Source organism: Balaenoptera borealis (genome assembly GCF_965194805.1).
Source record: "Balaenoptera borealis genome assembly, chromosome: 3".
Classification (NCBI taxonomy): domain Eukaryota; kingdom Metazoa; phylum Chordata; class Mammalia; order Artiodactyla; family Balaenopteridae; genus Balaenoptera; species Balaenoptera borealis.
The window spans coordinates 153,194,841-153,210,864 of record NC_138866.1 but is presented as its reverse complement, the minus strand read 5'-3'; the positions used below and the strand labels follow the sequence as shown (position 1 = coordinate 153,210,864).

Genomic DNA, 16,024 nt, shown 5'->3' with positions numbered 1-16,024 from the left:
GGTGAAGATGGGACCATCCGCCGAGCCCGCGTGTCAGGTGAGAGCAGTCATCCTTAAATGATGGGCCTCCCGCTGAAGCCGTGTTCTGATGGCGATGTTCCTCCGAGCGCATTCTTGCACCCCCAGGGCTAGCTCCTCTCCGCCCTCCCTCCTTCTGGACCACTCACTGTATTATAAAGCTCTTCCAGCCTCGGGATGGTGAGAAAATGCTGCATGTTGACTCCATTTTCAATCAGGAGCTTCACAAAGTCCACTCGGTCTAAGACCAGCGCGTCCAACATGGCCTGCTCCAGCGCGTTCACCTGTGAGAGCCCGGGAGAGGGGCGTGAGTGCCTCAGGAGGGACAGAGACACTGGGCAGGGGACCCTGGAAGCTCTCGGAAAGACTCTTCCGGCCCCCAGACCCAGAGCATCCTGAACAAGGCTCCCTTTACTTCTTGTCCTGAGTAAACACGCCCCATTGCTCCCTCCTTCTTTCTCAGTTTGTCCCTAGGTGTCCTATCAAAGCATCACAGATGGATACATTTAATACAAAGTGAAAAATGTTCAAAATGACAGCCAAACTGGTGTTGCTCTCTAGTTATCAGGCTTTAAAAAAAAATTAAAATAGAGTTGATTAGCTTTTCCTGTAATGTAAACATGAGAAGGAAAATTCAAAATAAAACTGCAATCAGTGCTTGAGTCTCCAAGCTCGGATCTCCATATACAATGTTTTTTTGAGGTGGTAGACTGTAACATTTTACCTACTATTAGTTACCATTTGTGTCTCTACCCTTCAACAATGGTGGAACCTGCAGCGCTCAATGTAACGTGAGGTTTTGCTGGAGAGAATTTGTTTCCTTGACTGAGAACTACCCGCTGTGGGCATGCCGCGGGCCACCAGGGTGAGTGACCGCGATGATGCCAGTCACAGGGCACCGCAGAGGCCCAGCGCCCTGTCTTGCCGTGTCCTGACAGCAGCCAGGCCAGAACCACAGGTGCTGCGTGTCTCAGCCCCCCAGCCCAGCCGACTGCAGTTACCCCTGCTTCCCCATCACAGGCTCCATCTTTTGTCCCCGAGCTGCATTTCTTCACGATTGATTTGTTTCCCATGTTTCCACGCAACAAACATCCACGTGTCTGCAGGCGGAGAGAGGCACTGGTGGGCAAGGTGGCCCGGGCCTCCCCTGTGAGTGACTTCATTCTCCCCCAAAGCAGGACCATTTGGCGTTTGTGACATCCTGCCAGGCACTTGAAATATTGACACTGTCCCATCAATGCTTCATCACTGCCTCCTGGGCTCGGGGCCCCGGGTGGGGCTGCAGCAGAGGCAGCAAGAACTGCCCCCTTCCCTGGAGGAGGGTGACTGGCTCCAAGGTCCCCAGGAGCCCAGGAAAAGGGAGCAGACACGTCCCACGTACCCAGTTCAGCAGCTCGAGCTTCCGGGGGTCAGTTTCTTCCTCCACCTCCTCTTTCACCTTCCCTTTCTTCTTGCCTTTTCCTTTTCCTCTGCCCCCCTTGGTGGTCGCTGTGGGTGGCTTCTTCTCCTTCTCCATGGCCTTGCTATCCGTTGGGGGGGCCAGGTTTCCCAGGGGCTGCAGTCCACAGCAGGCAGAGTTGGGAAAGGGATTTAAAGCCGACCCATGTCCCAGGACAAGTGCACGGACTGCCCCTCCCCTCTGCACGCACACGCTCGCACACACATGCACACACATAGGTACACATGCACCCACATACAGGTGCACATGCACACACAGGTGCACACACAGGTACACATGCACACACACTCGTGCAACCATGAGCACCCATGCACAGACATGCACACAGGTACACATACTTGTGACCACACACACACACACACACACACACTCAGCTGTCACAGGCCTGGCTGCCTGATGGAGAAGCTCCTGATTTCATGACCCTCTGTTACTTATATGCTTGATGAAGTGCACTCATGCACTTAAAGTGGCTGAAGTTTTGACTGAGTGTGTTTTTGCCCAAAGGAAAGGGTGTTGAGAGGTAAGTTTAAAGGCGCCAAAGAGAAGTGTCTGTGGCAGCTGATGAAGACCAGAGAAGACAACTGTGAAGGGGTCAGGGCTTCCCTGGTGGTGCAGTGGTTAAGAACCCACCTGCCAAAAAAAAAAAAAAAAGAACCCACCTGCCAATGCAGGGGACACGGGTTCGAGCCCTGGTCCAGGAAGATCCCACATGCCACAGAGAAACTAAGCCTGTGCGCCACAGCTACTGAGCCTGCACTCTAGAGCCTGTGAGCCACAACTACTGAAGCCCACATGCCTAGAGCCCGTGCTCCCCATCAAAGAGAAGCCACCGCAATGAGAAGCCCGAGCACCACAACGAAGAGTAGCCCCCGCTTGCCACAATGAGAGAAAGCCCGCACGCATCAGTGAAGACCCAATGCAGCCAAAAATAAATAAATTAAATAAATAAATTAAAAAAAAAAAGAATTCTAGAAAGACTACAGAGTCATAGGCACATAGTTGATGGAGAACTTCAACTATTAAAGGAAGACCTGAGAGACCGTATACTTGATTGTGGGGGAGACAAAGAAGGACTTTTGGTTCCAGGTTGTAGTCTTGATCTCGTGTTTCCTGCTTTCCCTCTCTTCCCGTGGAAATGACAGCAGAGGACTATGGAAAAGAAAAATTCATTTCAGGGAGAAGAGGCAGACCAGAGCCATTAAGACGTTTCTGGAAATGCTGTTGGGTAGTTAAAGCTGTGGGGAGGCAGCTGAAGCCCAGGATGAATAATGTGGGGGTAATAGTGGAGGTGGGACCAGATTTCCAAAGAGGGAGAGTTAATGGTGGGTAGAAAGCATGGTGATTAGTAAAGGACTGTCTACAGAGCAGGAGACCACCCACCCCCTCTCGTATGTCACACCCCCTCTCCAGTGGGTGAGTGCAGAGCAACTCTACTCCTGGGCTTCACCCTGGCAGAACCTGGAAGAATGTCTGCTGAAGAACTGGGAGGGTCCTTGCACTGTTGGTAGGAATGTAAATTGATACAGCCACTTTGGAGAACAGTATGGAGGTTCCTTAAAAAACTAAAAATAGAACTACCATATGACCCAGCAATCCCACTACTGGGCATATACCCTGAGAAAACCATAATTCAAAAAGAGTCATGAACCACAATGTTCACTGCAGCTCTATTTACTATAACCAGGACATGGAAGCAACTTAAGTGTCCATCGACAGATGAATGGATAAAGAAGATGTGGCACATATATACAATGGAATATTACTCAGCCATAAAAAGAAACAAAACTGAATTATTTGTAGTGAAGTGGATGGACCTAGAGTCTGTCATACAGAGTGAAGTAAGTCAGAAAGAGAAAAACAAATACCATATGCTTACCATATATATGGAATCTAAAAAAAAAAAAAGGTTATGAAGAACCTAGGGGCAGGACAGGAATAAAGATGCAGACGTAGAGAATGGACTTGAGGACACATGGAGGGGGAAGTGTAAGCTGGGACAAAGTGAGAGAGTGGCATGGACATATATACACTACCAAATGTAAAATAGATAGCTAGTGGGAAGCAGCTGTATAGCACAGGGAGATCAGCTCAGTGTTTTGTGATCACATAGAGGGGTGGGATAGGGAGGGTGGGAGGGAGATGCAAGAGGGAGGCGATATGGGGACATATGTATATGTATAGCTGATTCACTTTGTTATAAAGCAGAAGCTAACACACCATTGTAAAGCAATTATACTCCAATAAAGATGTTAAAAAAAAAAATTGGGAGGGTCTGCATAGGGAGGTCCAGTGCCACACCAGCCTGCTCCAATCTGCAGAAGGTAAAGAAAAGCTGTTCAGTAGACATCCCCCTCCTAAACAGGGAACTCTTGGTCAGTCCTCCCAGGGAGGAGAAAAACCTATTTGTAAAATAGGCTCCTTATACTAATTATTCAGTCCCATCCCTCACTCTGAAATGGGGATAGGCAAGCAAGGACCTGCAACAGAAAAGGACAAAATGAACAATGGGAACAGCTGACCAGGGAGAAAATAGAGATAATTCAGGGAACAGGAGAGGACTTAAAAAATATATAATTTGTATCCTCAGATATTGCATTCATGAGATGAAAACAGGCTGACATGAAAATGGAACCATCAGGAAACAAGAAAGCTTTCTCAGACATCAAAAATAGGATTGCCTACATTTAAAAAAATAGCACAAAAGAATGCTAAGGAAAAAGTTGCGATTTCCAAAAACCTACAGCAAAATGATAGAGAGACAGAAATGATAAAATGGAGGATCAGCCCAAGGGGACCAACATTTGCTTAACTTATAGGAATTCCAGAGGAAGAGAAAGAGAGAAAATGAAGGCTGAAATACTCAAAGAAGCGGTAGAAGAAAATTTCACAGAGCTCGGGAAAGACTTGGGTCTTTATCATAAAGGGGCCTTTAACAGCCAAGCAGAATGAATGGCCACATGACTGGCCATATGAGTCCTTGAGTTTGCTGTCTCTGTACATTTCATTCTCATTTGTTTGAAATAGAACACATGTCCTTGTGAAATTTCTAAACACTGAAGATAAAGAACAGACCTCAAACTACATCTGAGAGAAGACAGTGGTTCATCATAATTGGAAGATGATCACATGGCAACCATGAGCCTGGTGTGTGGCAGAGTGTTTTCAGACGTGTAAAGACAGAGAATGGTTATCTTCCCACACATGTTCATGAAAAAAATTACTTGAAGATATACTGCAGCGAAATGAAAAAGAAATCTGAGAGAGAGGAAGACATGGAGCGTGGGAAGAAATGAGTCTGTCTGAGAACACACTGCAGGGGTGTCTGATGTGGTCAGCTGCACAGCAAACTTTGAGAGCATCCAGAGAAACACGAGGCTTTGAAAGATTCTACAAGAAGAAAGGGAATTGCACTCAGTGGACAGTAATAATTAAAAGAATAGATCGTCTTAATGATGTGAGGCATATGGTACGAAGAAAAAAGAGAATCAATTTGGAAATGCAAGGAAAAGCAAACATCTAGCTATTCAAATAAGTCATGGTCCAAATATGAAGGAAACTCAAAGGTCCCATAATTTTAAACAATGGATGGACGGTAGGAACCTTGATGCTTGTTGTATTTTCCTTTGTGTGGCCCAGGTAATTGACCCAGGGCTACCTTTCTTTCTCTTTGAGTTCAGCCATAATGTTAGGTTCAGCAGTGAACAATCTGTACAGAATCACAGTAAAGTCTTCTGGTTTCTCCATTTTTAGAATCAACATAAAGACCTAGTATGCGGGGTGGGGGTGGGCGAAGTGGATGAAGATGGTGAAAAGATACAAACATCCCGTTATACAATAAATGTCTTGGGGATGCAAGGTATGGCATGGTGACTACAGCTAATAATACTGTATTGTGTATTTGAAAGGTGCTAAGAGAGTAGATCTTAAAAGTTCTTATTACAAGAGAAGACACTGTAACTGTGTGTGGTGATGGATGTTCACTAGACTTATTGTAGTGATCATTTCATAATTTATACAAATATCGAATCTTTACTTTGTACACCTGAAAATAATGCATCGTACGTCAATTATATCTCAATTAAAAATAAAAAAATGTAAACAATGAGGACCTACTGTATAGCACAAGGAACGAGATTCGATATCTTATAATAAGCTTTAATGGATAAGAATCTGAAAAAGATTATATACATAATAACTGAATTATACATGTGCTGTACACCTGAAACTAACACAACATTGTAAATCAACTATACTTCAATTTTTTAAAAAAGAAAAAATATGCATGTCTTAAATGAGAATTACATTAGAAATTTGTTTGAAGCTTGTCCCTCCTTTATTGAGGTTAAAAATATATCTGATCATAAATAAATAAATACCATAATGAGATACTACTACATATCACTAGAATAGTTAAAATTTTAAAAAAATCTGTCAGTACCAAATATTGGCAAGGACATAGAGAAACTCTCCTTACATTGCTGGTGGGAATGTAAAATGCTACAGCTGCCTTGGAAAACAGACAAGCAGTTTCTTAAAAAGGTAAACATACGTTTTCCATCTACCTGGCAAATCCACTCCTAGCTATCGACTGAAGAGAAATGGAAACATACGTCCACATAAGACCTGCACATAAATGTACACAGCAACATAATTCATTGTTCTCAGTCAAGAACTGGAAGAAAATACCCAGTTAAAAAATAAAAATAAATATCCAGGTAAAAAAATAAAAATAAAAAGGACCACTATGAAAATGTGATGATTAAAGAGTGAGACGTAAACAGACCTGAGTGAGGATTACAGAACGACATGTAAGCATCAACCATCTCCATCATGTAGAAGATGAGGTTGACCCAAGTAGGAACACTGACGGTGTAGGGAAAGGAAGGGGATGTGTAGAGCCACTAATTTCCTCATTTTACAACGTGGGAGTCTAACGCTGATGAAGCAAGTAGATGGTTCAAAGGTATCATGATAACCAATAAGAGAATTAAACATACAGGCATCAAACGCGGGAGGGGCAGAGCAGGCAGGGCAAGAGAGCTACTTCCTTCTCTTTCCAAGTGGAGAATTGAAAGACACATCTACACGTGATTAATCGAGAAAGTGATAAAACGTGTTATGTCAACGAACAGAGGCCGCCGTCAGGAAACCAGAACACGGGGACAGTTGAGTGCCTTTGGGAGGTGGGGTGTGAGGGTTCCGTTTTTCACGGTATGCTCTGCTCTGTTATTTGCTTTTCAAACCATATTTATGCGTCCACTGGATAATAGATAGCACAAAACACTAAGCAACATGAAAAAGGAGGTTGGAGAATATTTAATGCCAACATAAGAGTGAAAAAATGAAATTATAAAACACATATGGTATTGCTGAATTTTTCTGTGGGGGGGCAGTCATGAGTGAGTGTTTCCTTCATCTTGCCTGCCTGTATTTTCTACGCTTTCTGGAAATTACTTATTGCCTTTGTAACGAGAAGATGGACGAAGGCCGTTGCTTCAGGCCAGGTAGGGCCTGCGTGTGTGGCCCGTTCCCTGGGTCAGGTCCTTTCTGTAATCTTGAAAGCCTGGCCCTCTCTGTGTGGCTGACTCAGGACTGCGTCCTCAGAAAGCTGCTGCTCGAAAAGAAAAAAAGCAAACAAAAGCCGGGATCCCTCTTACTGAGTAGCTGGTCTCGGGAGCTCATGACAGAGCCCTTTTTTGCAATCCTTTCTGGAATCTCTTAGATTCTCTGCCACAGCAAGCTGACTCATAACCATTCATGGAGCAATTCACTTTGCTCTCAAGTCCTTTACCAAGAGTGTTAAAACCAGGAGATTCAAAAGGAATTAAGATATTTAAGGTGTCGTGCTATTCTTCTTACTTTGCATAGTTCAGTAAACAACATGCACAAACCACCCCCCACAACCCTGTATCTTATTCCTTTAATACACTCATCTGATTCCTTAAATTCTTCACGCTAATTAAATAAAGGGTGACTGTGAAAAATGAAATGCCTTTTGCAGGGATATACCAGGCCTGTTTTGAGAAATATGGTTTTTAAAGTCCAACATGAACCCTCTAGATATTCCAAACCCCTTTTGAAGCAGCAGAGCCTGTTTTGCAAACAAAAATTTACCCTGAGTCCCAATCTACAAAACCCATCAAAGAAGCTGCTTTTTTAAAAAAATTAATTTTTGAAAATTGAAGTATAGTTGACTTACAATGTTAATTTCTGCTATACAGTTATAAACATATATATATATATATATATATATATATATATATATATATATATACACTCTTTTTCATATTCTTTTCCATTATGGTTTATCACAGGATATTGAATATAGTTCCCCTTGCTATACAGTAGGACCTTGTTGTCCATCCATTCTATATATAATAGTTTGCATCTGCTAATCCCAAACTCCCACTCCATCCCTCCCCCACACCCCTCCCCCTTGGCAACCACAAGTCTGTAAAGAAGCTGCTTTGATTGAAGGAGTGGGAGGCTGAGAGCTGCTCATCACCCCACACGCACCACACCACACCCACGTACAACCACACACACACACACACACACACACACAGATCCCACGGACGTACACCACATGTACGGTAAACCATAGCACAATCACACACCACACATCCACACACACATTTAACAACCTACACACGTGCTACACACAGAGACACACACACAATACACCAAACCACACACACACACACCACATCCCAAAGACCATACACAATGATCACACTCACAGAGTCCCCTAGGCCTCCGGGTTTTCATGGAACATAATTTGAAAAATCAATGCTTTCAATGCAATCAATCATTGTATTTCATTTTAATGAGCTATTTTCCTTCTTCTTTTTCTTTAAAAGGGTAAAAACCCGTGTTCACCAGCAACGATAAAATATTTAGTGCTCTTTCTTCAAGAGCGCTGGTTTGAATCTGAAGTTAGTGCTAGGAGCTCTTACTTCTTGCTGGTTCTTTGAAATGAGATAGCAACATTTCCTAATAATCCTAAAGATTAGACATCAGGTCATCAGGAAGCCCAGATAACTTCCTGAGATCCATGACACAAGGGAGAACATCCTCTGTACAAAGTCATGACAAATGGTATGAATTGAAAAACACTTAGTTTCACCGGCCAGCGGGGCCCAAAGACAAAGATCTGGCTCCGAGCTATGTCCACGCGGTTCCAAGCCAGCGCCAAGCTCAGCTGGTCCCGAGCCGATGCGTTTGTGCCTGGAAGGCAAGAGATGGGGCACTACTCACTCCATGCCTGGGTCGCCTGGGGGTGACAGGGGCTGGGTGGGGAGCACAGGCTTCCCCAGGCTGGCTCAGCATCAGCCTGGAAATAAGCACGGCTGCCTTTTCTCTGGCCCCTGAGGGATCACTCAGGCCCCAAAGCCGAGGACCAGCTCAGCACTACCAAGCAGCCAGCCTGATGGTGACCCCCGCCCCTTTCCTCCAGCCCCCTCCCCTTCCCAGTGGAGCAGAGAGGTGACCCCATGAGCAGCCAGGTGGCACCTGTCGTTAGGAGTGGGCCGGGGAAATTGGACAGAGCACTGCGGGATGCAGGGATTGCAAATGAAAAATCATTTCACGCTTACCCTCTGTGAGTTCAAACCTGTAATGAGCTAGTTACAGACGGAAACTGGTTCTTGACTTCAGCCCATCATGGTCCATTGGCCCACCAAGAAAAGTCCCCCTCCCAAGAAACCCATTTCGAGCCCCATCGTTTTACCACGGCTTTATCCTGAGATAATTTCTAGGCAGCCTGGCGGGCTCGGGGGTTCCATTCCCAGCAGACACAGTTCCCGGCGGGAGGAGCGGGGAGTGGTTTCCCAGCCACAAGCAGAGCTCCGGGGAGGCCAGCACGAAAGGACAGGAGTGGCTGTTTCCTGAGAGCTCACCTTTCAGCAGAGCGGTTAAAATTGCCATTTCGATGTCTTGCTGACCCTCGGAACCCATTCTAAACACAGTGACCTGAAAACAGATTAATCGTGAAAAGACTGAGTAAAGCAAAGTGGAAAACAAGAGGGAGAACTGGGGAGTTGCTTAAAAAGGACCACAAACAAGATCTGGCGCAACAGATGGATGGATAAAGAAGATGCTGCACATGTATACAATGGAGTATTACTCAGCCATAAAAAGAAATGAAATTGAGTTATTTGTAGTGAGGTGGATGGACCGAGAGTCTGTCATACAGAGTGAAGTAAGTCAGAAAAAGAAAAACAAATACCATATGCTAACACATATATATGGAATCTAAAAAATAATGGTTCTGATGAACCTAGGGGCAGGACAGGAATAAAGACACAGATGTAGAGAATGGACTTGAGGACACGGGGAGGGGCAAGGATAAGCTGGGACGAAGTGAGAGAGGAGCATTGACATATATACACTACCGAATGTAAAATAGACAGCTAGTGGGGAGCAGCCGCATAGCACAGGGAGATCAGCTTGGTGCTTTGTGACCACCTAGAGGAGTGGGATAGGGAGGGTGGGAGGGAGATGCAAGAGGGTGGGGATATGGGGATATATGTATACATATAGCTGATTCACTTTGTTATACAGCAGAAACTAACACAACACTGTAAAGCAATTATACGCCAATAAAGATGTTAAAATAAATGAATAAATAAATAAATAAAAAGGACCATAGAGTCTGACGCTAATGCAGCAATCCCGAGAGCGACATGATTTTACACCAGGTGCTTCTGATTCAGAAAGAACAGCATTGCTCGTCCTGATTTTGAATCCTTGCCTGGATCTTATTTTATTCTTTACCCCATCTGGAGCTGAGGGAGCTCATGCAGGATGTACATGTCAATATCTAAATGGCTATTGAATATGACAAAGTCATCTCCACTCAGATTTGATATATCTGTAGGAAACGTGTAGATTTAGAATTTCAAAGAGGCTGTCTTCTGTGCAACAAGAGTGCCTCTTCCTTATAAGCATAATTAAGGAGGCGAAGAGTGGGAGAAAATGAGTGTATCTGGTAGAATTTTGTAAGTACACCTGAAAGCATGGTATATGTCACTCCTTGATGCTTTGAATCTGATTGATATCACGAGCCTCAGAATTGGTGGGATGTAGCCTGAAGTGCCCTGACATTTAAAAGATCTGAAGCACCCGTGTCCCTCTTCCGAAGAGAATCTGCCTGTGCTTAGCCTGCTTCCCGCACATGGACAGAACCACCAGTTGGGTCAGGATCTGTAAAATGCCTCTAGGAAAAGGGTGAATGGAAATAGGAACTACTCCATCCTGCATACATGGGCAGAATTAGAGAGGAAACAATTCTCTCTGTGGAGCGCTTGGGAAGTCAACTCAAGACACTTACAAGTTCTTTCTTTTTCATGCACTCCATGATCATCGCAAAGAGCTGATGCGATTGTGTCTTGTTGTAATTAAATGTTTTCTGAATGGTAACTAGAAGCTGTTCTCTGAGGGAGTCATTGATTACCCTGTTCGAAGGAAATGGGAAAGAGAAGAAAACAACACAGGTGAAATCTGTACGTGAATAAATCAGACATCTCTATGCCCGTCTGGTATCTTTGATTTGAAACTTTATCATTGGAGGATATCCCAGGATAGCAGACCCAAAGGGACTATAGTCAAAAACTGTGTTCACGCTTGTCCTAAATTCCAGGCTTGTTGAAAAACTTACAAGGGAAAATGCAGTTGGGGGAGAGCATCTTCCCTCCTGAGAAAGAATCCGTAAGAAACACCACGCTCCTGAGAGCTCCCTCACCTGCTGACCTTGGGAAGTGGGAGAGGAGGGCTAGTAAGTCTTCCTTCTTTTACATTTTTGGAACAGCTAAATGGATCACGATTTCCTCTGGGCCTAACAAGAAGGTATTCAAAACCCCACCCTTTGTAACATATCAGAAATCTTACCCTCCTTCTTCAGAGTACTTGTGTGCAAAAGACAGGACGTCCGAGGCCCGGCCACTGCCGTCGCAGACCACCACGGGGACCGGAGGCTCTTCTCGGAGACACTCCAGGACCATGGAAATCACGTTTGGGCCCCCTTCCACCACGAGGCCCACGACGGGCACACCCTGCCCCAGTCCTGCAACACACACCACATCCACCTTCAGACCACGGTCACGGCCCTATTCGAGTGTTACCGACCAGGGTTCTTGGCCTTCCCCAATCAATAGAAATTGACTAGAAGCCAGACAAGAAATTCAGGCAAGGCTTTATTGGGGCCCCGGCTGCAGCAGCGGGGAGCGAGAGCAAACAACAGGTTCCCTTGCTTGCTCACTAGCTGAGGGGGGGCGAGCTTGTTCCTTATATGGGGTGAGGGTAGGGTTGTGTCCAGGGGTCAGGCCGGAGGGGTGGCTTAGGCGTTTTGCCCACCCCTTAGGTGGTGTTGTGTGCAGGGGGCATGCACAGTACCCTGCTTTTGCTCCGGACACCCTGTTTTTGCTCCTGGCTCTTCAAAAGTGGCCGTTGGGTGTTTTGGTTTCTTTGTATCTTTTACGTCCAGAATTTGCCCCAACTGCCTGCATGAAAGCAGTTATTTTCAGTCCCATACAGTTTCTTAGTATTTTGTTGTTCGTGGAGAGGTGTGTCCATGTGCAAGCATTGCAGCGCTGCAGCAAAGGGTCCCAGGTCCCAGCAAAGGGCCCCAGGTCCCAGCAAAGAGCTCCAGGTCCCAGCAAAGAGCCCCAGGTCCCAGCAAAGGGCCCCAGGTCCCAGCAAAGGGCCCCAGGTCCCAGCAAAGGGTCCCAGGTCCCAGCAAAGGGCCCCAGGTCCCAGCAAAGGGCCCCAGGTCCCAGCAAAGAGCCCCAGGTCCCAGCAAAGGGCCCCAGGTCCCAGCAAAGGGCCCCAGGTCCCAGCAAAGAGCCCCAGGTCCCAGCAAAGAGCCCCAGGTCCCAGCAAAGGGTCCCAGGTCCCAGCAAAGGGCCCCAGGTCCCAGCAAAGGGTCCCAGGTCCCAGCAAAGGGTCCCAGGTCCCAGCAAAGGGCCCCAGGTCCCAGCAAAGGGCCCCAGGTCCCAGCAAAGGGTCCCAGGTCCCAGCAAAGAGCCCCAGGTCCCAGCCTGTCTCAAGAGCACTCACGCTAATTCCTGAAACATGGTGAAGAGGAAAACCTTTAGGCCTGGAAGTATGCTTATGTGGAGTTAGCGTTCACCAGGAGACTTGAAGGAACTCAGGATGTGATGACTGTTTACATTCTTTTATTCAAACCCCATATTATAGCCTTACTGGAAAAAGCAGAGCCTTTAAATTACAAACTTTCCAAAACATATGTGGTTCAACTCCATGTATCACTCAACTGGCTTACGGACTACTTCAAGGTGAGATGTGAGAAACACGGGAGATTCTTCTTGCTAAAAGAATACCTCCCTGCTGCCTTGCCCCAGATGAAGTTCCCACCCTGGATGGCTGTCCCTTCAAGAATGACACAGCGAGGGCTTCCCTGGTGGCGCAGTGGTTGAGAATCTGCCTGCCAATGCAGGGAACACGGGTTCGAGCCCTGGGCCGGGAAGATCCCACATGCCACGGAGCAACTAGGCCCGTGAGCCACAACTACTGAGCCTGCGCGTCTGGAGCCTGTGCTCCCAACAAGAGAGGCCGCAATAGTGAGAGGCCCGCGCAGCGCGATGAAGAGCGGCCCCCGCTTGCTGCAACTAGAGAAAGCCCTCGCACAGAAACGAAGACCCAACACAGCCAAAAATAAATAAATTAATTAAAAAAAAAAAAAAAAAAAAAAGAATGACACAGCGAAAGGTGTCTGGACCAGCGATAGGAGAACTCCGTTCAATGCCTGGCCTCACACGTATTAGCCTTACGACACAGGGCCAATCACCAGGCCACCCTGAAGTGCAGGGAACCGACCATAAAAGGTGAATCATCACAGGGCCTCCTCTACCTCCTAAAAGAGCAATAGATATAAGTATAAGAAACTGTTCGGCTATCAATGTCCTTGTCAACCTCAAGTGGTGTGTAAATATGCAGTGTTGTAGTAGGTGTTGATTCGGCCTCCAGGGGCTGGAATAGGCAGTGAGTTATCCAGGAGGGCAAATCAGTGGACCATCATTAGCCCACCAGTTAATACCTTGTACCCAGAGTCCTCCCTCTGTCTCTATGATAGGACTCTTTGGGAACACGGTAGGACAAGCTGACTTTTGGTGGCAGAACCTGAAGAGAGGGCTCTGGGAAGCAGGAGGTGGCAAGAGCATCCCAAGAACCCAGGATTCCAGGGCAGGGGGAGATAGTGGGAGTGAAGGAGCAGCAGAGACTGTTGCAGCAAACATAGAAATAAGGCTTTTCTGATAGAAAAGGAAAACAAGGAAACAATGAACAGGCTGGGGAAACAGCATAAACAGGCCTGAAAGAGTTAAGTGATCTTGGTTATTTTTTTAGCTGTTACTACTAACAAACACTTGTAGTTAGACTTATCCTTCATAAAACTAATTACTCTCTGACTCCATGTGAATTGCACTCTGCACTTGGCATTTCTTCTCCCCCTACACTCCCTTGTAGTACTCTTCATTTCAGAAAGAAGGTCATGGGCCAATAACTTCAGGGACACCAGACCTGGTTCCTGAGCTGCCTGACAACAGCTTTGGCTGTAAATTTGCAGAAGAAAAGAAATGCAAGACCTTCATTACTTTGAGGCTTATCACCTACCCCAGACCACAAGCCCCGGGCTATAAAACCTCTCCCTATTCCCCAGGAAGGGGGCACAGTTCTTGAGGCACTAGCCTGCTGTGTTTCCTCTTTGCCTGGCAAAGAATAAAGCTACTCTTTCAATTCTCCTCCAAAACTCTCTTTCCATATCTCATTTCGGCATTGGTGTACAGAGAGCCAATATTTTGGCATCAAGACAAATTTGCCTACTTCACAATTTTACCCCAAACTGGCTAAAACAGATTATATTCTGAGCATGTTTTACCAGGTGTCCATTAGTTGTGATGCGAGTTATTATTATTTTTTTATTATTTTTATTATATATTTATTTATTTATTTTTGGCTGTGTTGGGTCTTCGTTTCTGTGCGAGGGCTTTCTCTAGTTGTGGCAAGCGGGGGCCACTCTTCATTGCAGTGCGCGGGCCTCTCACTATCGCGGCCTCTCTTGTTGCGGAGCACAGGCTCCAGACGCGCAGGCTCAGCAGCTGTGGCTCACGGGCCTAATGCTCCGCGGCATGTGGGATCTTCCCAGACCAGGGCTCGAACCCGTGTTCCCTGCATTAGCAGGCAGACTCTCAACCACTGCGCCACCAGGGAAGCCCGATGGGAGTTATTTGATCAACATTAATAGATGGTGAATAGGAGATGTGTCCTTGGTCTCACAGTTCTGAAGGCCTTTGGATAAAATCTGCCAGCACAGTTAGGAGAAGGTCTAAGACTTTCAAGTGGGGAAATTCAGAGTTTCTGGTTTGCTTCCACAGTGCATTTCTACAGTCAGGAGCTCTTAAATATTTTGAACAACTTTGCCATCTCCTACCAGAATAATCTCAGTTAGGTTCATTTCAGCAGCTATACACTGACGGTCTGCTTTGTGCCAGGCAGGCACCTGGCCAAGAGATGCTGGAGAAATAGACCAAGATGACATGGACCCTGCCCTTGAGATTTCCAACCCCAGCAAGGCTTGACATTTGAGATCTTCGGGACTCCAGTGGCCAAATCACCTTCTTTTCTAGAAACAGAGGAGAACTGGTTCTTCGTGGTTTAGGCTGGACCCCTGAAACTCCGTGCCGTGGGAGGTGACAACTGAGCACCCCTTTGCTGTCCCTGCCCCACTCAGAACCCTAGGCAAAGGATGACAAAGGGAAGCCCACAGGTCACACGGCCAGGGGAGGCTGGTCGGTGTGAACGCGCACACGGCCAAGACAGCGAAAATGTGAGAACCATCAGCCAGGGAGCTGATACTCAGAAACCCACCACTTCTCATGGCAGACCGTCATTCTAACCACGTGGCAGTCTCACAGACCCCTTAATTATGCTTTAAAATGACCATTTCCCAGGCCTAGACTGTCTTTCGCAATCTTACCAGTAATGGTTACAACAAAATACTCTTTAAGATCATTCAGCAATGACTTGACAGTAAGAATCACTGAGTTATGAACATGCCCCAAGAGATGACACCAGTTATTTTAATTGTAACCAGTTGTTATGATCGTTTCATCTGATTGAGGTCCTTTCCTTTCTCTCTAGCTTGACCTCAGCATCCTCCTGACAGCGGCAGCTCCCCTGCAGTGTGTGCCCCCTGGACCAGCATGGAGGGGGGCGCCCTGTTGGGAGCAGTCAGCTCCTGCAGGCCTCTCCACAGGCTTCCCCACCTGGCCCATCTCTGGTGAGAGACCCAGAGCTACTGAGATATTTAATTTAATGAACTCAGAGCATGTAGTTGATAGAAGGAATCATACTAAGCCTTTGAGTGACAAATGTGTTTCCTGTTCAGACATTTTAAAAGTTTGGGATTAGCAGAGGCAAACCATTATCAATAAGATGGATAAACAACAAGGTCCTACAGTATAGCACAGGGGACTATATTCGATATCCTGGAATAAAACATAATGGAAAGAATGTGAAAAAGAATATATA

The 16,024-nt window shown here is 46.2% G+C and overlaps 1 protein-coding gene across 2 annotated transcripts in view; it reads right to left on the bottom strand.

Moving 5' to 3' along the window:
• The window catches only part of TRPM1 (transient receptor potential cation channel subfamily M member 1), a 119,206-nt gene that overhangs the window by 50,350 nt on the left and 52,832 nt on the right, over window positions 1-16,024 (bottom strand). For both annotated transcript variants that reach the window (XM_082385999.1, XM_082385998.1), the window contains 6 exons: window positions 11,366-11,540; window positions 10,809-10,932; window positions 9,376-9,448; window positions 8,604-8,704; window positions 1,400-1,573; window positions 168-302 (listed from right to left, as the gene is read on the bottom strand). In XM_082385999.1, the coding sequence (XP_082242125.1) occupies window positions 168-302; window positions 1,400-1,573; window positions 8,604-8,704; window positions 9,376-9,448; window positions 10,809-10,932; window positions 11,366-11,540 (782 nt within the window). The remainder of the gene's footprint in view (window positions 1-167; window positions 303-1,399; window positions 1,574-8,603; window positions 8,705-9,375; window positions 9,449-10,808; window positions 10,933-11,365; window positions 11,541-16,024) is intronic.